The following is a 23,270-nucleotide window of genomic DNA, read 5'->3' as shown; positions in this document are numbered from 1 at the left end:
CATTCACATCCAATTAGACTTGAAAGCTGAAGGTAATATTCAACACGACTTTCAGTCCACCCCTGAATAAAAACATCAGACGTTCAGACTGAAGATCTACTGAGGCAAAATGATTTAACACGACTCATCTCAGAAGGGAGGTACAAATACAGCGTGAGGAAGGACTCGTCATTTTCCTGGATAATAGAATTGTCTCATCTGCTGCTGCTGAGCAAACACAACCTTCCTCTTTGAGTAGCCCTGCCAGCTCATCGTCAGTCCAGCCCGCATCAATCAGATGAAACAGGATTAATAATTTACATAACTCTTCTTTCAGCTGATGCTAGTCTATGTGGCAGTCCTATAAATATCGATTTCCCACATTGCTCAAAAGAAAAATCCACCTACAGTGCACACACAGACAGGTATAATCCCTCACGATTATCAGCTGTTGTGGTATTTCCATTGTCCCAGGACAAACATCTGTCTCGTAGAGCTTTTATAGCCATGGATTTAGTAGGAGAGATTACTGTGTATTTGAAGTGCATCAACCCTTACATAAACTAAATGTGTTCTGAGTTCAGTTTTTAGTGGAAATTAAAGAGACAGCACCTAAGTGTAATTTCTCACCACCGCGACTATTGATTAAATTTTTTTTTTTGACTTACAAATAAAACAATATCTACTGTCTTTAAGCAAAAATGTTTTCATTTGTGTTGTTTAGTCCAATTACTTCAGCATTCTACCTTTAGGTGATTGATAGAGAATATTATGTATAAATATAATAAAATGCATCTTTGTCTAAGTGTTTTTAAATGGCTGAGAGATCTCATGCAGACAAGGTAGAAATACACAGTCAGGCAGATGAACTGACATATGGGCAGGAGCAGTAATCTTTCAGTCAGCTTCAGCAAAGTGAAGCAATAAATAGTTCTTTAATTCCCTTCAACATCATGATAAAGTGCTTATATAATCTAGAAGCTACGGTTCATAATCTTTGGTCTGGTCATTTGCCACCTGCCTCGCATTGCAGGGGCAACCATCACAAACTCATTTGAAGACAGCATATTACATATGAACATCCTGTGTCAGCACACACTGACTGACATAGAAATGGGCAGGCAGACAGACGGGCACTGACCGACTTTGCAGAAACGTCATTCGTGCCATTAAAATCTGTGGAGACGCACATTTATGCAGACATGCTGCTCAGGATGGAGTCGTTCTTATCTGTTCGGGCTGATTAAGTCAGAGTACAGTCTTGGCTACTTGAGGTCTGAAGTGTGATTATGCGCTCTGGCAGTACTACATCCACGCTTTTAATCATCCCTACCCTGATACAGGATGGCGGGCCTAGAGTTGCAGTGGCTTGTGCAAACAGACACTGACTGCATTTTTAACAAATCAGACCAGACCATACAAAGCAGAGACGAACACACCTGCTGCCACCCTAGCTTAAGTCAACAAAGTCACAACAGCTAAATAGAGTCAGACAGTCCAGGATGTAGAAGTACTGAACGTCCTCTAACATTTGTGCCACAGCACAAATTGTGGCACTCTTATGGTACCCCAGCTCAGTGCAGCTTGGTTCAGATTATTTTGGGTGCTTAAAACAGACACCACTTTATATCCAGGCTCAGATTATCCCAGAGCAGAATTACTAAAGTTAGCTGGATCTGAAAAAAAAAAAAAATATCCAGAAATAAATGTTATTTAGTATGTGTATGTGTCTTTTTTTAGTATTCTGTTTATTGGAACAGGCTGTTTCTTGAACCAAATAGCTCCAAAAGAACATTAAAAAGCTTTATCTCATTTGTTCATATGTGTTTTTTTTTTTTAATGATCATGTAGTACATTTCGGTGTTTGCTGCACTGGAACAGCTTGGGAACAATTCTTTGCAAACAGCGAGTGCTGTTCACTTACTTTGCAGTGGCATCTTGGCAGGTTATCTACAGCCAGGGCTTTTTATTCATTTGAATAAGTGTGTTCCTACTAGGTAGTGTGCCAGCACACTGGGGCTTGGTCCGTATCTACTACAGCCATATGCCGATTCCCCTCCAAGTCTGCAACAGTGCATCCTGTCACGGTGGAAACAGGATGGCATTCCCACAAATCGTTTTGGCTTCAGCAGAGGCAGGAAAGATGGACAAGGAGAACCAATCCAAACATAGCTTGACTGAAAGAGCTGCACTATAAACCCCAAACCCCACTCTCTGATCTATAATCGACTAAATAAATAAATACTGTTCTTAAGACTGACAGTTTAATGGTGTGGTAGAGAGGAAGGAGCAGTGTGGGTGCACTCACTGCTGTTTAACTGTCACGATTCATGCACACAAATGTCTCTCCTTTGCGCCCGCACACACAAACAGACCTGCAGAAGTGTGCCGTTAAAAAGGAAAATAACCAAATGAATAAATCAGGATTCTCTGAGCTTGTGTCTCACATTTAAGCTGTTGGTACCAGTGGACAAAGGCTGGCATTTGTGCATTAGTTCTGCATGAACGCACACACCTACATAGCATCAGAAGGCATGCATGCTAGGTTAAGTTGTGGCTCTACAAAGTGCATAGATATTTCTTGTTATGCACATTGAGTTTATATGCAACAAAATGTGCCATTTATTTATTTATTTAAATTCTAAAATATGCACATAATACATGTGCATGGAGCCAGGAGAGGCTTCATGCCGTTTCTCTAAACGAAACAGCTCTGAAACATGAGCACATACACATAAGACAGCATGTCTACAACAGCACCAAGGGGTGATGCATCAAAGGTTAAGCCTTTGCCATTAACTTAATAAAGCAATTAACGATGCATGTGTCATGTTTCTCTCTGTTACTCTCCTCACTACACACAAGCAAGAAGCGCACACATACACAGAGAGAGAGATAAAAACGAGAGCAGTATTCAGTTGTTTAAAAAAAAAGCAGTAGTTGCTTTGTGGCTGTTGTGACAAACAGAAATGGCCTGCCTGACCTGAAAAATGTGAACACGGACTGCACTCCTGTCTGTGTCTATCCAATCACTACACAGCCGTGAGCATTTGCTCCCCACCAGTGCAAAAAATAGCCCATCCATCGTGCCTCACCGTATGTATCATTGTACGGCGGGACCGTGACATCCTGCAGAGTCTCCGTCCAGCCCTCCTCCTCTGCCTGACTACGGGATAGGGAGCCGGGGGGTCCTGCTGCGCTGCCACCTCCTGTCCCCCCACTGTGTCCACTCTCCTTATCGCCTCGTTTCTGGTGGTGATGGTGGTGGTGGTGCTGCTGCTGCGGTGGCTGTTGCTGCTGCTGCTGATCCTCCTCACCTACCTCGGCTATGTAGTTATCAGAGTCGGAGTCTCCGGAGGTGCTGTAGAAGGGATTGTCGCTGCTGTCGTCCCCGGACTCGCCGAACACGTCGTCGGATATCTGCAGGCTCTCGTACCGGGAGCGGGCCGCTTCCAGGAGAGACAGCGCCTTCCGCCCGCACTCCGCCATCTCTCTCTCTGTAGTGATGCTCCTCTCTCCTCCCCCCTTTCTCTTTCTTCCACTCTCTTTCTCACCCTTTCACTACCTCCTCAGTGGCGTGCAAGTGGTCACGATCTTGCAGGAGCAGGAGACGTGTTTGCCTTCAGTGTGGCGATCACACCCTCCCCTGTGTTTGGTATGAATTATGATCCACCTGCCGTCCCGGCTCGGATGCGGAGCCCGGTGGTCAGCAGAGTGTAGATCCGGTGGCAGCTGTCCGCTTCAAGGGTACTGGAATATTTCCGCCCCCTTGCTCTGCCCACAGCGCTGCTCACTGGGCAAAATCATCAATAGTTTTGGCTCAGCATCCGGGTTGAGAGACCAGCGAGTTATTTATCCACTCCGAGGAATAGCGAGAGTAGTGGCTGGCACTGAATCACCTGACGCCGTAGCGCTGCACTGCCAGCCAATAAGATTTCACTTTCTAAAGCAAACTCGGACAGGAGCGGTGCGGCTGATGGCAGCTGCTAAAGCTGAGGTGAAAGAAGATTATGATGACTAACGATAATACAGTGCTAGAATAATACTGATGGACGCAGAAAATGACAATGAGGAAAATTAAAATTCTATTCTATCTATAATTTTATTAGATTATAGATATAATAAAATTACAACTATTATTTATTAATTTATTTTGATATTTAGAAGCATTTTTTTTTTTTTTTTTAGCGAAAACAGACATCTTTTGGCCATCGCAAATTATTAATTAAACAAGACCTCAATATATGGATTAAAATAGATTTTTCTTTTCATATCTACTGCAAAGAAAAGAGAAACGCTGTTGATGTTAGAAAGGACTGTCACAGTGAATGCGGATTTAGTTTTAATTTTTTTTATATATATATATACTGCAAATTAACAAAATGGCATTTGGAAATAAAAAATTGAGCACCTAAAAGTTTTGAGCAAATTTATGTGACTACTCTGAAATCCAAAATTATTAATAACAAACCATTTTATTTATTTAAATATTAAAATATTTAGGTTATATTCAACAGCGACCCCTGCGGTCTCAATGCACTGTGGTCACATTGCATGGGGCCTCTAGGGGGCGCAGGAGTATTATCTTAATCACGGTCTTCTTCGTCGGTGCGCTTGCCATGTTTGCGGAAGCTTGACTGCAGCTAGCTCAAGGCTGGTCGTCATTTCTCTGACTGTAGCTTTAAGTTGTGTTTTTACTTATAAAATGAATCTACCAAAGGGACCGGATTCTCTGTGCTTCGATAAGGATGTTTTTATGAAGGTAAGAGTGTGTAAATGCTGGTTAAAGCGTTAGGTTGTCAAACTAGCTAGCATTAGGCTAGCTAAATGTCGATAGTGGACGTTCATTCTGATGCTCCTGTGTCAGTAAAGGTTTACCAGTCAGTAGATATGAATGTTTTTACCGAGCCAGCAGAGTAACTTTAAATAACAGGCAACATGCAGGCGTTTCTGCGTGAAACAGTCGACGCCTGAGGATTGCAGTTTGAGCACTCACCTGACACTTTGTTAGGTACACCTGTCCAAATTCTTGTTAACTCAGAAATGTAAATATGTAATTAGCCAATCACATGGCAGTAATCCAAAGCGTTTGCTCATGTGGACGAGGTTTAGACTTGGCTTGTTGAAGTTCAAACCGACCATCAAAAGCAGGGATGAGAGTGATCAAAGTGGCTTTAAACGTGGCATTTCCCTACACGACCCTCTTATACGGTTCACAGAGAATGGTGTAAAAATAGAGAAAATATGCAGTGAACAGCGGATCTCTGGGTGAAAATTCCTCGTCGATGTCAGAGGAGAATGGCGGATAGAGCTGTAAAAGTAACTAAAATAACCAGATGTTACAACCAAACTATGCAGAAGAACATCTCTGAATGCACCACACACACCGGTGCCTTTCCTGTTCTTGAAATGAGTGGCATTTCAAGAACAGGAAAGGCACCGATCTTTCCGAATCTATGTTCAGTCTATCACCAGTCAATTAAGGCAGTTCTCAAACCAAAAGGAGGGCCAAGATGTACCTATCAAAGTGACCAGAGTTAATGTGTCGTTGAATGCATGCTGCCTTCTTCCCTTTGTGTCTGCAGGATGACTTTGACGTTGACCAGTTTGTGGCTGAGTGTCGGAAGCAGGTCCAGCTGGAAGAACTGAGAGAGGACCTGGAGCTCTACTACAAGCTGTTGAAAACAGCCATGGTGGAGCTCATCAACAAGGACTATGCAGACTTTGTTAACCTCTCTACCAACCTGGTCAGTTGTTATTCATGTTATCTAATGGCAGTAACTGTAATTTTAAATGTGTAAAGTTTAGAAACCGTAGCCAACAGGAGGATGTTCCTTGGTGTAATTTAAAATTTAACATAATTGTAAACTGCCTTGATGAAAGGTAGCTAATAAATCAGTCATTATTATTGGTAGGTATTGTTTTATTTATGTAAATAAACAGAATGTATGTGTTGTCAGTTATTAGATCTACTCAATGATTTAATTTGTAAATTAAGTGATGGAAAAATGGCCAAATCTGTAGAACTAATCAAGCAAACCTTTGCTGGTTCAACTTTGAAAATGTGAGCACTTCATACTTTTCTGTTTCAATAAGGAGAGGCCGTTGGGAACAATGATTTAGTAAGAAAGAGAATTGAATTGGCGTTTAGACTCTGGCCCATCATAGCAGAACAAAATCCTAGCAGTGTAAGAAGTTATGACAGGACCCTAACTAGAGGAGAAGATGAAGATGGAGGCTTGGATTGGGCTCTAAGTGATCAGTGTGAGATGGCAATGGGGAGAAGGCGGCTGCCTGAAAGGCAGAAAGATAGAAGAGCAGTGAGGTTTAAAGCACATAGAATGGGGACTGATTGGTGTGGAGATAGCAGGCAAGAAAATGATTGGATTAAAGTAATGATGGCTGTACTGAGTTTGACAGCGTGAGAAAATGGAAGTGACGTAAGGAATAGGCTATCAGCCTGAACACCCAAGAAAGCAGGCAGATGATTGATTACGGATCTTACTTATTGAACTTGCATTCAAGTTTTTAACTTTTCATGCTTACTAGACTTCAAAACTTTGAGATGAAACTGTAAAACAAATCTTTCATTTGTCTGTCTTTGTGTATCTTTTAATGATTATTTTTAACTGGAAAATGTCAAACTGTATCCATCCTTTGAATTTCTGTGGTGCAGAACTTATCCAGAAAGATGAATACTCATTTGTAGTATGTTCATAAATTATCAAATTTGTGGTTTAAAAATGCCAACAGGCATTCAAGCCACCATTGATCAGTCACAGTCCACACAGCGTTATCGTCACAGGCTAAGTGCGCAAAAGTCTGCTGTTGGCAAATTTTGGCAGAGCCAAACATGGGGTTTTCCACTTATAGTTGAGAGGTTTACCAGATGAGGCCAGTGCACTGTTTATTTGCAGTTTTTGCACCCAAATAATTATTACTGTTCAGTAAGAATTATTTTTTGGATAGTTTTGGGAGATCTTTGCAGAGTTTAAGATTATAATAATAAACATTACAAATATTGGTTGTTCTTGATTGCATGATTGCTTGGCCATTTTTGAGTGCAGCTGGGGCTCTTGTGTCCTTCGCTGGCTTTTCCCATGCTGAATCACAAATTTGTTTTGGACAAAGTTTGAATATAAATTGTCAGCTTGTGGCAAGAAATTATAACAGGAATTTCCATCTTTTCCACTTTTTTTCAGAGCGATGTATTCCGCAAAAAATCTATGACTTACTGTTATTAACAGTTATGAATCTAGTATTTGGTCTGTTAATATGCTTCTGAACAGTTAAACAAATCCTACAGTTTTAATATTCTTAAATAAAGCCTGGGCCTAATCTGACGTCTGCTCCTTCATCTTAGGTTGGGATGGACAAAGCACTCAATCAGCTTTCTGTGCCATTAGGACAGTTACGCGAGGAGGTTATGGTACGTTCTTTTCTGAATAAATATACTTCCGACTGTAATTACTTCCTGCCACTGAGTACTTTTCTCTGGTTGCTATTTGTTGCAGAGTCTACGGTCCTGTGTTAGTGAGGTGATACAGGCGATAGATAACCAGCTGTCGAAGCACGAGGACCTGCAGAAAAAAAAGGTTTGGCTCCTCTTTTTACAGTCAGACTTTATGCTTTGACCAAACTGTATTTTGTATTAATTTTATGTTAAGCCCATAGCAAGCTCAGTTCTCCCTTTCATTGTCACCATCAATCAGGTGTGTGTGATGAGGCTGATTCAGGTTGTACGATCAGTGGAGAAGATTGAGAAAATCCTTCACTCACAGAGTTCCAAGGAATCGAGCTCTCTGGAGATCAGCAGGTAGAGAGCTGACATGCTAATCTAGTCAATCTGTGTATTACTTGGTAGATTGTTAAATTATATCTGAAATGATTAAGAAAAATTCAAACCAGATCCCAGGCATCACATCAGGAGTTATGTTTTGTAGCTTGGTCTTTGCAGGGACATAATGCTATCTTGCGATAGATCCTCTTTTTTTATTATTATTTTTTTATTGTGAGGGTTTTTCTCTCATTCACAGCCCCTTGTTAGCAGGACAGATCCTAGAAAGGATTGCAACAGAGTTCAACCAGCTGCAGTTCCACGCTGTACAGAGCAAGGGCATGCCCCTGCTGGATAAAGTCAGACCTGTAAGTATTAATGAACCAATTACTTAGGGTGTTTGCGGACCTATAATTCATTTACTCTGGTCTGAATCAGTTGATGAGTTTGTAAACATGTAGCTTTATTCTGTGGTTTGGATATGTTCCCACAGAGAAAAATCAAAGTGAACTCCTAGTGAACCCAAATGTGTCACTACAACTCATGTGAAAAAGTTCAGTCTGCTCATTGGCCAGATGTGTCTGGGGTGGGAGCATAAAAGTAAAGACAGGAAGAAAGTGTTGTGTGAGAAAATGGAAAATTTACATTCATTTCACAGCTAGTTGCTAGCTCGTGCAGAGGTTTGCACATCTATAGTAACTTCCCACATTGAGAATACAAAGCATGCGTGGCTATCTGTTCTTTCTTTAGCTCAAACTTGTAGCATACACCTAGTAGTTGGTCTGGATCGGGGTTAGATCACATTTACCCTCAAAACAAACTGCCCTTATGTTTGTTTGGAACATACTGAGACTAACTCTTTTCAAAGTGTCTCAGTGTTTTGTTTTGGTTTTTTTTTTTTGGGGGGGGGGGGGGGGGGGGGGGTTTGTTCTGCACCCGAGTATGACTACTGTGTTCACACCTGCACAAAACAAACCGCACCAAGTGGGAATGTCTTCTGCCAGCGTATTGCAGGGATCACGTCTATGCTGCAGCAGTCTCTGGAGGGTCTGCTGATTGAGGGCTTGCAGACATCGAATGTAGACATGGTACGTCACTGCTTGAGGACTTACGCCACCGTAGACAAGACTCGAGATGCTGAGGCCCTGGTAGGACAGGTGCTCGTCAAACCATATATGGACCAGGTAAATATGACACACATACTTCAGCTTTTTGGGGAACTATGTTTTAGATATTGTTATCTAACATGAATGGGAGCATTATTAGTTTATAATAAATATGGCAGAGAAAATTCTGACTTTTTAAGAAGACATATTTCGATGAAATACTGAAAAAGAGATACAAAATTTATATAATCCCCTGTCATGTTCTTTCTTTAGGTGATAGTTGAAGAAGTGGTAAAGTCCAGTCCAAGTGGTCTTCAGATGATGTACTCTAGACTTTTGGATTTTGTTCCACACCACTGTAGACTGCTCAGAGAGGTGACTGGAGGAGCCATATCCAGGTATTAATGTTACGGGCATATTCATCCAAAGCACATTCAGTGTCACTGCATTTAATATATGAACCAGGTTATGTGATTATCTTTACACCATTTTTGGTAGCTATTTTTTTAGTTAAGTGATGTCATTTCTTGGCCATATGCTTGGGGACAAATAAAAGGACATTTTGGGATAAATTTAAAGTTTAAGATTTGTGTCAAATAGGATATTTTTGTCCTAATTCTGAAAATTTGGGAGAACAATTTTGTAAAGCCAAAAAACAATATATTCTAAAAGTTTCACTGAGTAGTGGCTTTCAATTTTTGTACAAAAATGATAATTTCTACTAGTATTACGAACACAAAGTAAGTCAGTGGCTATAATAGTGACTACTGAATAAAGTTTCAAAGCATATTTTAAATGTACCCTTTATTCTCAGTGACAGAGCTGACATAGTGCCAGGTTATGATTTCCTGGTGAACTCTGTTTGGCCAGAGATGGTCAAAGGCATAGAGGAAAGGTTGGCCTACATCTTTAACCCTGGAAACCCCGACATATTCTACGAGGTAAAGCTGAAGTGACACAATTAGACTGTGTATGCATGTGTATGGTCACATAATGCAAGGTTTGATTGTATAATTTTTTCTTGCGTTTCCTTTTCGTTTTATCATCTTTTTAGCGTTACAGTGTAACTATGGAGTTTGTGCAGAGGTTTGAACGTCAGTGTAGCTCACAGGCCAGTGTGAAGAGACTGAGAATACACCCTTCATATACAAGCTTCCAGAACAAATGGAACCTGCCTGTCTACTTTCAGTTACGGTGAGTATTACCATAATACACTTTGTGCATTACATAAACACTGTGTCTCTTTCCAGAAGAAGTTTGTCATTTTATAAACATAAAGGGCCTCAACTGTTTAGTCATGTTCACAGTGTTACTTTAAGTATGTTTGTATATTGTATGTTTGTTACCCATAAGCTGAAAATCCAAAAACTTTTTAGGGAATTGGTTGAAGTAACATTTTTTTTAATGTAGAATAAAAATCATACACAACTTTTAGTTATACATTTTTCTCACAATATTGATATTATATAAATAAAGATGCATACAGCATGTACTTTTGAAAAAAATGTTGAGTCTTTCTTCAAAACCTAAGAGAAATGTTTGGATTAAAATGGCAACCTGTCAGCAATTTTGGGGGATAATACAAGTTGGCAAACGGTCAGGAAGTTACTAAACATAGTCCATAAACATGCTGCTGGACCTTGGCTGAAAGGTGATTGATCTCTGTGGAAAAATAGAGAAGTTGTTTGTCAACCTTTTCCCACCCCCACAGACTCACACACTGTAAAGCATACAACACAAATACACACACGCATTCATCATTGCACGTCAAGAGAAAGATTAGGGCTCATGTCTTTATTTCACAACCACCACGGTTAAACTTTTCTGGAAAGTTGAAAGTTTCCATTACATGTGTTGTTGTTTCACACTATGAGCATGTACACATCAGAGCTGATGCAAGAAAGAAGCTGATAACAGATTGATTGTCTTCTTCCTTCCCTCTCTGTGTTGCTAATTTTGTGTTTCCAGATACAAGGAAATTGCAGGACGTCTAGAGAATACTATTAGTGATGGATTAGTGGCAGCACCAGGTGAATTTATTTATTTATTTTAAAATTGTATCTGAATTTTATCTGTTCCTTATACAGTACTTCGAGTAACTATGTGTCTGCTTATGTTCAGCTGGCAGTGCATACCACCTGCAGGTATCTGAGGTGTTGTGGTCCTGCTTAGGGAGATGTTGGTCAGACAATGTCTATCTGTCACCTCTGGCACATCGCTTCTGGAAGCTTACGCTGCAGCTGTACTCAAGATATGCCAAGTTTCTTGATGAGGTAAACTTAAAATATATGAGTGATTATTTATGTGATTATTTATTTATTGATTATTTTATTTATTTATGAGATTTTAAAAAATGCCAAAGAAGCCAAATTAAAAGCTAGTTGTTAGAACCTGTTCCTCATCTTGATTGTTGTCTTGTGCAGGTGCTGACTAAGTCTCCGCCCTCTGAGGTGACTAAGGAGCCAACCAGGCCTCTGCCGAGCTCAGCTTCTTCTACATCTAGCAGAACATCACTGGAGGAAGGCGGCAGTGAGAGTGGGAGTCCTGCCTCCCTGTCCACCAAACAGCTGGTTTACATTGCAGCAGACATCCAAAAACTGCAGGAGCAGGTGCTCACAAACAAACTAATTACATTTTTATCTGTGTAGTTCCAACTTGTTTACATTTAATATGTTACTGTTTAGCCTGATGCGCAGTTTCTTAAAGGATTTTCTTCTTTAGTTTCCTTTTTTTCATCTCACAATTGGCTTGTCTTTCTTTAGATCCCAGAGTTGTCAGAGATGGTCAGAAAGCGGTTTGAAGCCATTGGATTCAAAAACTTTTCTCTTGTGGAAGGTGACTTACAGTTTTGGTTCACTTCTTATGCAGTATTTCCTATCATTTCTTAAATCTCAGGTTTTTCCTATCATTTCTTAAATCTCAGGTTTTTCCACTTCCTGATGTTAGCACAAGTTGACTGTATATGCATTAACAAGTGCTCTCCTCTATGTCAGATGCTCTAGCAGACTCCAAGGCTTCCCTGTCAAGCAGCATTCCCTCTCTGAACACTAGGATGACCCAGCATCTGACCGAACGCAGCTGTCGTTTCCTGAAGAGTGCCTCAGAGGTTCCACGACTGTACCGCAGAACTAATAAAGTAAGAGAAGTTGCAATTATGTATACAAATGTCTTTATCCAATGTTTTCTTAAGGTGCACTCTCACATATCATGTCTTAGATGCCGTTGTTGCGTTCAAATGGTTGTTTATGCAGGAAACACCATATGTAAAGTTCAAAATCTTATCTTGGAAATGCACAACATATTAAACTCAAAATTAAGCTGAATTAACAACCATGGGTAGATTTTATGTTTGATATTTAAATCCCAGAAGGCTTTTATTGAAATGAATAATGCTTCAGTATGGGGCTGATTTGATTTATTGATCGTCGTGTAGTCACTGAGCATAAAGTTTCATTATGATTTTGTTGTAAATTGCAGTTTCATCCAAAAAAAAAAAAGCAAGAGAAATTTACTGGACTTTTAAATGCTTTGACTTTATTTTTCTATTAAACATGTGTGTTCTTGCATTCATTCACCAACTTGCATGGTCATTTGCTGCAAGCCTTTCAGCACATCACTGCAGTGCTGCTGGACATAACTACATACATCTGAAATAGTCTGTTATTCTGATTAATCAGTCATTTCTGTGGCAATGTTGGCAGACTCCTTTATTATTAATGATTCATAATTGTAGAGTGAATATCAGAACAATATCTGCCAAGTCTTTATAATCAATGTGATCCAAATCATTGCAAAATGAGTTCCACTTTGTAAACTCGGTCAATATATAAGGCAAAACAATGCTTATCGGAGTTGGTTAAAATATATTAAAAAGAAACCCATTAAATATCTCTAATTAAAGGTTTTTAGACATGTTGCACCTGTGACTGGTTGTTTTTTGTCTGATATTTGATCCACTATACTTGTAACTATGTACCAACTTACACTGCAATACTCAACAAAGCAAGTGGTTCACAACAGGAGGCCAAGAAAAATAATTCAGTTTATATTAATTTATTTTTTTACATTTGGTTAAAACAGTATTAAAATGCTTAATATAAAGCTTGTATATTGATTTATAGTATAATATCATACTTTGTACCTCCTCTCCATGTAGGATATACCGGTGCGTGCATCAGCGTACATGGATAATGCCTTACGCCCGTTACATCAGTTACTGACTGATTCGACAGGGCTGGTCACCCCTCACACAGCACAAGAGTGGCTGCGAGTTTCACTGTCTGAGTGCACACAGAAGTAAGCATTACACATACCCACCACTAAACCCTGATACAATAATGGATTTGATGACTTAGAAATATGGCCTGTGATGATGTTACAATGTTTCTTTATTGCAACAGGGAGAATAGTTCTTTCTAAAAGCTGGATTGTTTACATTTTATAAAGATGTTTCCAACCTCAGCCAGCGAATTAAATTTGTTTCTGCTTTCCCATCTCGTGTTGTGTTCAGGTACTATGAGACCATCTCAGAGGTGCTGAGCTCAGTCAGAAAGATGGAAGAGAGTTTGAAACGCTTGAAACAAGCCAGGAAGGGTGCAGCCGCGACTACAACAGCAGGAGCAAATGGTGGACTAACAGATGATGGCAAGATTCGTCTTCAGCTGGCACTAGATGTGGAATACTTGGGGGAACAGGTGGGTGCTATTCTATGAGTGCACAACCACATGTAGTCCAAGTATGAAGACACATATATGAACATGTGACAAGCAATGCACATTTATCAGTCAACAAAAATATGTTTTTAGAAACTCATGTCATAACTTTATACTGTTGTGTGCCTCAGATTCAGAAGATGGGTCTTCAGTCAACTGACATCTCCATGTTCTCCACTCTGATGGATCTTGTGAAGGAAGCCAGAGAGCTTGCTGAACAAAACCAATAAAACAGACTCAGCAATGACTGAAACACTGATATGCAGCACTTCACATCTTCACATTTCCTAGAGACTTGTGGAGGATAAAACTTGTCCCAGTTATGGGCTGGTAAGAGGTGATGGTGATGAGAAAATAATGGGAAGAATTAACACTACTGGAATCATTTTCAAACATGTGTACCAAATCACTTGGTTCAATGTAAACTTTGGAACTAGGCTGTAAATTGTTGGCTGACACAGCATAGAAACTACTGCTGGAGCATCAGCAGTTCTGGTGTAGGCAAAATGGAGAAAAGGGACTGGATGGTACTATGATTATGTAATTTTATGTAACTACTGTATTGTACTTTTACTGGGCCAGAAAGTTGCATAGCAAGAAGCTCAAAATAAGTTACAAAGGGAGTACATTGATCATTATTTGGTGATGGATTAATCTAAGAGAAGTCTGTTAATTTGTCACATGTGTGCAAAACAGTTGTATAATATAATATGTTTAACATGAAAGGTAATGAAGAACTTTGTACAGAATGTTATACTTTGTGTGGTTTTATTACAAAGACACATTAGCAAGTTATACTTAATGGCCACTTTATTAGGTAAACCTGTTCAACTGCTCATTCATGCAAATATCTAATCAGCCAATCAAAATGCAGTTAACCTGCTGAGGTTCAAACCAAGCATGAGAATGAGAACAAAAGTGATTTCAAAAACTGCTGATCTATTGGGATTTTCCCACATAGCCATTTTGAGAGTTTATAGAAAAAAATGTTCCGAAAAAGAGGAAATATCCAGTGAGTGGCAGGTCTCTGGGTGAAAATGATCCCAGAGATCAGAGGAGAATTCCCAGACAGGAAGGCAAGAGTAATTCAAATAGTCACTCGTTGCAACCAAGATGAGCAAACGAGCATCTCTGAATGCACAGCATGTTCAATCTTGAAGGAGGTGACCACCTGAAGTCTCACTTCCGTGAGCTAAGAACAGAAAACTGATGCTAAAATTCACATAGGCTCACCAAAACTGGACAATGGTATACTGGAAAAATATTCTCTGGTCTAATGAGTCTCATTTTCTGCTGAAAAATTCACATTTGCAAAATGAAATCGAAAATGGTTTCATGAACATGAAAACACTTTACTCAAATGGCCTCCACAGTCACCAGATCTCATTCACTCAGTCTTAACAGAGCATCTTTGAATGGTGGAATGGGATGTTCAGAAATTCAGAGACAAATCTGCACCAGTATGGACAATGGAAACATTCCTCAGAGTAATATTTCCATGGTCCATTTTGACACAATAGCACCTTATTGAATCTATGCCATGAAGAAATTAGGCAGTTCTGAAAGCAAAAAGGGGGCCCAACCACATACTAGCTTGGTGTAACTAATGTAGTGTCCGGTGAGTGTATATGAGTCATTGTTTTCACCGCATGCATGCTTATACTCAGTGCTACCAATAACGCTGCAGGACCATGAACCTTTAATAAACCGCAACATTATTACATGCACAGGAAAGCTAAACGGGAGAATAACATTTGTTTTTGTGAATGCTGAAGCAAGTTATTCAAACCCTATAAATCACAGCCAGCCTTCAGTAATGCTGACATACATGTGCATTATTTTCACTCATTATCTAACGGATATAATTATGTGTAAACGGTGATAAATAATTGCTAGTACAGTAACTTTATTTTAAGCCAGGCCTTATAACATCTTAGTTACAAATTTGCTGAGATCTACATTAAATTTTTTTTGGGATTATTTTCAGTAGATTTTCTCACTCTGTAACTGCTTTTCTGTTAAATCCACAACCTGTTCATTACTTTTAGTTACATGGTATGGTGATGGTACGAGAGGCTTATTCCTAATACTATAATCGTTTTACGCACAGAATATATGAGAATAAATGTGAAAATTTGGAAACGGATGCTTTATTTCAGCAAAACCAAATCATAACAACAAAAATAGACTCTTAGTTACAATATACAACATGCTAGCTGTGCATCACAGTTGTGGTTACTGTACTTCCTGTACTCTGCTGAAAAAAAATACTGTACAGAACTCTGCTATAATAAGTTTTACAAAAAAAAACCTAATTAGGATTTTCACATTATGCTTGAAAACAACTTAAAGTAACATCTTTTCATAAATACTGCAAATGAGTTTCACATAACCCCTGAGTGTGTGAAGGGGGGGAAAGCTATCAGTAACACTGTTAGATCCTTATTCCGTGTGGGTATACTTAATTCCTCATGCACTGTATGTGAGAATTATTTCAGAAGGAAAACAAATCTATGATTTAAACACAATGTCTGCAGCATGAAAAATTTCCTGCAGAAATGAAAGCTGTAGATGATAAAGTACGTTGTAAAGAAATAGGCCTGGTATGTGGGAAATTTTTCATGTCAGGGGGGTTTGTTCACTTAAAGCACTATATATCATTAGAGCAGAGGATTTATGATCTTGCCCAGCATAAGGATGGAGTTAGAATTTCCTTCTATAACAGAAAAAAAGAAAGGCCTGTTAATGGACAGCTTCAGAGGGACGCCCTCTTCCTGTGTCTGGTCCTGAGGTTCTGCTCCTTCCTCTGACATCTCAAACAGCACTTTGTTGATGGCCTAAGAGGAGACATGAAGGTCTATTAATGTCTCATAAATATACGGTGAATGATTTTTATATTATGACAAGCTGACTACTCAGGCTAACCTTATCTATGGTGAAGGGTTTGGTGTTGCTGAGTTGGCTGAACTCGGCCTCGGAGCCCAACAGTTTGGCCTCAATTTCAGGATTCATGGTAGTCAGCAGGTCACGCAAATCGGTCACAGAGGACATGGAGAACTTGGGGAGTGACAGCTCCAGGAGACTGGAAGAGGGAGACAGAGTTTATAATGAGTGTGTTTTTTGTTTTGTTCTTTTTGTTGTTTTTAATTTTAACAGTATTGGACCTGAACTTAAAAATCCATAGCTTTTTTTTTTTTCCTCTTATTTTGATCTTTTGAGTTAAAAACAGCATATAGGCACTACGTTTCTGTTCAAAAAAAGAACAACAGTTTAGGTCAAAGTTTATTCTAAGTCTAGTACTAGTAAAGTTCAATAATCACCCTTCCTGAAGGTTTTGGTGCCAGTCAGAAATGATGTTTGTGCGCAGCTTTGACTCCACATCACCGAGTTTAACCCCCTCATGAGGCAAGACCAACAACATGTAGGAGCGTTTGCTCAGAGACATCTTCACAATGGTGCATCGCCACACCTTCAAAATAAAAGAACAAAAATATTAGAGTCAGATCGCTATGACTTTAACAAGCTAAATCCACCAACTTGTTATTAATCTTTGTTTCTTAAATACAAAGATTTACCTTATCGTTGAAGTAGTGATACTGACCCGTGTGGGTCATCAGTGGAGCCATTACTGTAGTTGTTTGATCCACATGAAACTCCTTCAAGGTTGTTTCCTCTGGTTGGAAAGCTTTCTTCCAGTTTCCTAAAGAGACGAAACCAAACGCAGATTCGAATTTTCTATATATACGATAAAGATATTTTTAATGTGAGAGATTTAAGCAAAAGTCTGAGGAAAGAAAATGCTCCATGATGAAAAGGCTGAGACTGGGGCCCACCAATATCTCTATGGTACAATCAGCATTGTTATTTGTGAAGTTTGGCATCTGGATCAATGCACATAAAGCTGTCACTGATAATTAGAGTCACAATTAATAGAACTGCAAAAAGTTATATATTTATAGATTAGTGGCATACATAATGTACCGGGGTTGACAAGCTGGTGAAGGCTGCACAAAGCTAATTTTTGAACTTTTAATTGTGAATCCTAGTCTACATACTTTGTATAATCAACTTAACAGAGACAGACCTTGGAAGTTGAAGGAGGTGATGAACAGAAGGTTACTGGTGGCATTCAGATCTTTGAAGATGTCCTTCACCTTCCTATCTGACGTCATCTCCACAAAGCTGTTGACCAGCTGCTCTGCTTCCTGAGGTTTGGAGAAGTCCACACCTCGGATAAACGACGTGTCTGACAAGTCCTGTGTGCCTTGAATAAAGTCCTCGGACAGCTGAGCATCCTGACGAGTGAAGGCCCAAACCTGGGTAGTGATTTCATCTTTGGGTCCATCGTCCACAAGAGAATTAATGCCCTGCAGGGTCTTAAGAACTTTGTGTCCATCCATTAAGGACACGCAGTCCTCTCCATCAGTATCCCTACTCAGGCCTAATAGAAGCTGGATAGAAAGAAATGAATTGAGGCTGTTTACTTCTTTGTAGCGTGAAAGTACAAGACATAATCAAATAATCAGATGGATGGTCAGACAGATAGCCTAGGCTCAGCAGGTTCTACTTCAACCGTGACAACAAAAGTAAATAAATACCTGGAATGAACCTGCTGTCTTCTTGGAGGCTCCCAGGTAGAAGGTGACCAGGGATCCAAAGGTGTTGACTGGAGATAAGAGTGTGTTAGTGCTGTGCTGCTTGCTGCTGAGAGCCTGGTACATCCTCAAGCCCAGAGCATTTAATAGCTCTGCCAAAACCGCGCTCCTCTCTGTGATGTTTTGCCTCTGTACATCGACTTTCGATGGATCCCTGTGGTCCGGTGTCAAGACTTCATTGTCAAGGGGAGCCACAGGAAGTGTCTCCAGAGGCTTAGCCGTGGGGGCCTGCAGGGTCTCACAGCTGACATTCTCGGCAGCAAAAAGATAGAAGGGGTGAACGTAGACTCGGTTGGCTTGACTTCCTGAGGGGCAGCAGTATAGTAGGAGGACCAGAAGAGGTGACCAGAGTCTCTGCATTTTACCTTTGGTTGGACGTTACCCTAAAATGGTTGTCTCTGTTGGTGGGGGAGACATATTTAGTTAGTTCAACTTCAATCACCTCAAGTATAACTGACCATTTTCTGTATCAGCCCGGTTAGGAGAGCGCTGAGTTTGACGTCTTCTGGGAATGTTACATGACTTTTTCGACAGCTTTCATCACAAATCAGGCTCAATCTGGTTTTCAACTTGTATATGATTGGCTGGCAGGAACACTGGCCGCAGATCCTGCATGTCAGAGATTGATTGAATTCTTTGTGTGCTTTCTCTCCTGCTGGTCAGTGAGTGAGAGCAGACATTACCCTCGGCAACAGAGGTCGCATAGATAATGAAGACGTGTGTGTGTGTGTGTATTTGCATATGTTCACTGACCCAAATAAGATGGGAAACTTGGTATCCTATAAAATTTTATCTTGCAACGACAGGTACAAACTTAGTGTGCTTAAAATAAATAAAACAACTTATTTATATTTTGTTACTAACTTATTTGTGTGTTTACATGACAATTCTATATATAAAAAAAACTATATAAAAAAACCCCAAAACACATAGAATGAAAGAATCAATAGAAGTACAAAACAAACTTTCACAGCTGCATAAATGTATAATTTAATTTACAGGGCCAATTTTACTGGACAGTTTTCTAAAGTCAAGTAACAATTTTCATTAATTCTTTCAAGGATTAGTCTACAAAGCTGTGAAGCAGAGTGACTTTGGTAAGTGCTCTCTTATGCAAAAATAGGACTTTATCCTTTGACTTGAACATGCATAAGTGTGGACTGATGAACTCTTAGAAGCGGTAAGCAAACACTAGATTTTCATCTATTAGGACATGTACCACAGGACATGGCCTTGGTCCCTGATCAATAAAACCAGTGCACTCGATGTTGTGTACCTGCTTACCCTATTACAGAGGTGGTGAAAAATGGGCTACTTCACGACTTATGAGGTTCAGATATGTGAATAGTTTTCTTGAAAATCTATTTTTCATAAAATCTCTTTCTGTATATATAAATTCTCAGAAACAAATTTCAATTTAATTTCAATTTCAAACATTCTTGCTTTTCAACACATTTAGTTTTTAATTCAGCAAAGCACTCTGGAAAAAAAAATCCCTCCTCATCTTTAACAGTTCAAACTACCACACAATCAAAAAGCAATTACTGAAATAAAGAAAAAAAAATTCTCTTACCAGATGGGTCTGCTGTTGTCGCTGGTGAATGAGGTGCTAAGTGAGGTCCTGACTCCTCTGCACTCTTACTTTAACCCACCCGGCCAGCTGTGTGCTCCCACTCTAGTTACTGATTAACCAAAGTACCATTGAGTCAGTCAGGGGCTCTCCTGTCATGACTCACATCCTGCTTTGTACAGACAGCGCTTGAGATATAGATAAATAGGTTTGAGAGTAGGTTTGGGAGACCACTCAGTGCCCTTTTATATAATGACTTGAGGAGAATGGTGCAAGAAAATCCTGAATGGGGTGAAAAGGAGAGCTCAGCTTCTATAAAGAATTGGGAAAAGGAGGGATAAACAGTCTTGTTTCAGTTTGCCACCTTTCCAGGGTGATTCACTGATAAGTCACCATATTGCACATGTATTTATTTGTATTGGGGGGGGGGGGGGGGGATATTGTGTTCTGTATTGATTACGTATGTTCTTTGGAGTTTTTGCTCAACCTAGACGTCAAAGAGGAATTGAGGAAACAAGTTTCATTTAACCCTTTTAAGATTTTCTTGCTTTTTCTTTTTACCATAATGGATCATATGTCTCACATTATTCATTCCATATAATGCACATTTCCTTTTTAGTGTACTTTTAAAATAACACTCACTAAGCCAGGTTAACAGAGAGACTCTGCGGACATCTCTGTAAGATTTTAATGAGTCTTGAGGGTGTTATCATTGGAACAAGAACTATAAAATAACCCCACCTGTTCTGGGAAAAGAGCAAACACTTTTCAAATGTTCAAATAGCTCTTTATGAGACAATGCGTATCATATTGTTTTATCTTAAAATTATTATCTGTACAGAAAATCCGTCACACTCACACCTGATTCAACAGGACAGGGCACACTAGATTTTCTCACCAGAGAGAACCATCATCAGGTCAAGTGTTTTACACTCCTGCTTTTATCTTTAACAAACACTGTTACAGCGTTAATGGGATTAGAAATTTTATTTGACCTTTCACTTCATGTAATGCTTATAACAGTGCGAAGGACTGTTCTTTTATTTGTCACTAATCTCAGACTAATACAGTATGTCTTTTCTAATATCACAGTCTCTGCAATTGTCCTTTAAAATATCTAAGAACTTTCAGTTCCATTCAGATATTTTTTTAAATAGTGCCTCAAGATGCTTTAAGCTACAACAATAGAAAGAAAATCCCAATAATCAGATGAACCTCTGTGAGTAAGCACTTGGCAACAGTAGGAACAAAAAACGTCTTTCTAACAGGCAGAAACAGACTCTAGGAGGTGCAGCCATCTGCTGCAACCAGTTGGGGGTGAGGAGAAAGAGAAGAGACTCAAGAGAGACAGGACACGCTATGGGAGACAAAGCCAGAGCTAAATAATGACACATGGAGAGTGAAAAGGGAGTAGAGAAGAAATGCTCAGTGCATCATGGCAGCCTAGGCCTATTGCGACATAACTATGGATGGTCTAACAATAAGCTTTATTGTAAAGGAAAGTTTGGACTCTAATCTTATGGTAGAGAGGGTGTCTGCCTCCTGAATCTGAACTGGAAGCTGGTTCCACAGCCGAGGGGCCTGAAAGCTGAAACTCTAGATCCACGAGTAAGCCAGCAGTCTGGGAGCAAAATGCTCTGTGAGGATAATATGATTATAAGATATGATGTGTCTTGATTATTGAAGACTTTGTATATGAGAGGGAGGTTATTAAATTAAATTCTGAATTTAACATGGAGCCAATGAAAAGAAGCCAGTGAGCTAGAAATTTGAGCTCTCTTTCTAGTCCCTGTCAGTGCTCTTGCCGCAGAATTTTGGAGGAGTTGGCCGTCCGATTAGGCTCTGGAATGTGGGGCCTCCCTGCTGCTGTGGAGTCGGGGCAGTCTGCTTCTCTCCACCCCAGGGAAGAGGGTAACACCACCTGGGTCTGGGTGCAGTTTCCCCCTCTAGGGGTGAGGGTACCCAGACCTGGGGTATAGAGTACGCTTGGGGAGTGTGATTGTGATGTACAGTGTCTATTTATGTCTGTCCACGTTGGGTGAGTGCTGACTATTTGCATATGAGAGCATCAGGGTGGGAATGGATGTTTGTATCTGTGTGTGCCTGTTTGTTTGTGTCTATATGTAAGGTATCAGACGCCACCTCTCTAGGGTCATCTCAGGCCCTCCATTGTATGGAGGCCTATCTCCCCCCACCACTCCCCCTGCCAGTGGCAGACACCCTCAGTCATTGGTGCATTGGTGGTTCTTGGTGTCCGGGGATGGGCGTCCAGGTACGCACTGGCTCAATCCTGGTGGCTGCTTGTCGGGGCCTGGAGCCTGGGGCTCGCTCGGGGCCCTTCGGGGGGTGGGGTGCCTGCGGCCTCTGGGCCTGGGGCTCGGTCACTCTGGCACAGCTGGCTGCCGGCGGAGCTCACGGGCACGTCACTGCAACCCCACATGGCTTCTGCTCCGCGGCTGCTGAGTGACCCCTCATCTGGGACTCTCCTCAGCTCTTTCCGGGAGAGGGGCACGGTTGCCCCTCCGTTGGTCTTCCTTGGACTCTTGTTCTCTGGATGTCTGGAGCCTGGATCTCCTCCATACCTGCTTCATGCCCTGGAGGACAGGGCTATGGCCCCCCACACCCTCTAGCAGATCATTACATGAAGGAACCTTTTAAATACAAGTGTACCCTTTTTGGCTCCTACCGCAAAGCACACTGTGCGCTGTCGATCCTACGTGCTGCACAATAATATTCAATATTTAGTATTTACTGTTATATTCATTATCATGATGATGTTGTTTATTATATTGCTCTCTTTCTTTTTGCTTGTTTTCTCTTTTTCTTTCTCAACAGGTGATCCAGGTGATTGATATATGTATTTTTTGTCTGTTTGTTTTGTTAGTTTTTGTTTTTTGCCCTCTTCCCCGCTGTTTTTTTTCCCTACCTCTTTCTTTCTCCCTTTTGTTTCCCCCAGTCATGTCTGTCCCATGTGTAGTAAGTGAAAATAAAATAAAACAACAACAATAACAACAAAGGTGAATCAAATAGACCAATATGGCACGGCCGGGATGGTCCATTTGGTAAAGTAAATTTGTTGGGCATCTTTCTTTGCCTTTAGACAATAATTCTGATGGCAAAAGAACCAAAAAAAAAAAAAAATGCAATTTAACTTTAATCTATTAAACCCTGTTTAAAATTCTAATTTTTCAATTCATTTTAAAATTGTCAGTGAAAAACCCCTCCAGATTTACTCAGCTCCTTCCCTAGAATCCAAATTTGAAAATAGTTGCACCTTTATAACAGTTATTCAGCAAACACTGATGTTATTGAAGTTGATATTAGAAAAAAACTCAGCTTTATTATCAAGTTCCTGAAACTCTCATGTATATCTTAAGCAAATACATTAAAACATATCCTAAAACTAGACTGAAAAATATTTGCACACCTTTTATTATAATTAAACAAGTGTGTGGTTCTCATGGAAAGGAT

General features: G+C 40.1%; 3 protein-coding genes across 3 annotated transcripts in view; 1 reads left to right on the top strand and 2 right to left on the bottom strand.

Moving 5' to 3' along the window:
• Nucleotides 1-3,898, bottom strand: part of pgbd5 (piggyBac transposable element derived 5) — a 29,252-nt gene extending 25,354 nt beyond the window's left edge. Inside the window, exon 1 of the mRNA XM_085182488.1 lies at nucleotides 3,075-3,898. Within this exon, the coding sequence (XP_085038614.1) occupies nucleotides 3,075-3,468 (394 nt within the window). The 5' untranslated portion in view covers nucleotides 3,469-3,898. The remainder of the gene's footprint in view (nucleotides 1-3,074) is intronic.
• Nucleotides 3,899-4,463: 565 nt separating this feature from the next.
• On the top strand, nucleotides 4,464-15,919 carry cog2 (component of oligomeric golgi complex 2). Its single transcript, XM_085182487.1, has 18 exons — nucleotides 4,464-4,741; nucleotides 5,565-5,726; nucleotides 7,343-7,408; nucleotides 7,494-7,574; nucleotides 7,692-7,795; nucleotides 8,016-8,124; nucleotides 8,761-8,940; nucleotides 9,136-9,260; nucleotides 9,677-9,803; nucleotides 9,917-10,056; nucleotides 10,831-10,892; nucleotides 10,984-11,135; nucleotides 11,286-11,471; nucleotides 11,625-11,697; nucleotides 11,856-11,998; nucleotides 13,019-13,158; nucleotides 13,373-13,556; nucleotides 13,706-15,919. Exons 1-18 carry the CDS (start codon nucleotides 4,685-4,687, stop codon nucleotides 13,802-13,804), a joined length of 2,190 nt encoding a protein of 729 aa, XP_085038613.1. The 5' UTR covers nucleotides 4,464-4,684; the 3' UTR covers nucleotides 13,805-15,919.
• On the bottom strand, nucleotides 15,703-19,937 carry agt (angiotensinogen). Its single transcript, XM_085182489.1, has 7 exons — nucleotides 19,803-19,937; nucleotides 18,173-18,627; nucleotides 17,659-18,025; nucleotides 17,150-17,274; nucleotides 16,895-17,043; nucleotides 16,500-16,656; nucleotides 15,703-16,411 (listed from the first exon to the last, which is right to left on the bottom strand). The coding sequence occupies exons 2-7, from the start codon at nucleotides 18,587-18,589 to the stop codon at nucleotides 16,235-16,237; spliced, it is 1,392 nt and encodes a 463-aa protein (XP_085038615.1). The 5' UTR covers nucleotides 18,590-18,627; nucleotides 19,803-19,937; the 3' UTR covers nucleotides 15,703-16,234.
• Between the last annotated feature and the right edge of the window lie 3,333 nt (nucleotides 19,938-23,270).

The sequence above is a fragment of the Neolamprologus multifasciatus genome, chromosome 13 (genome assembly GCF_963576455.1).
Source record: "Neolamprologus multifasciatus chromosome 13, fNeoMul1.2, whole genome shotgun sequence".
NCBI lineage: Eukaryota > Metazoa > Chordata > Actinopteri > Cichliformes > Cichlidae > Neolamprologus > Neolamprologus multifasciatus.
This window is presented reverse-complemented; position numbering and strand designations above follow the sequence as displayed.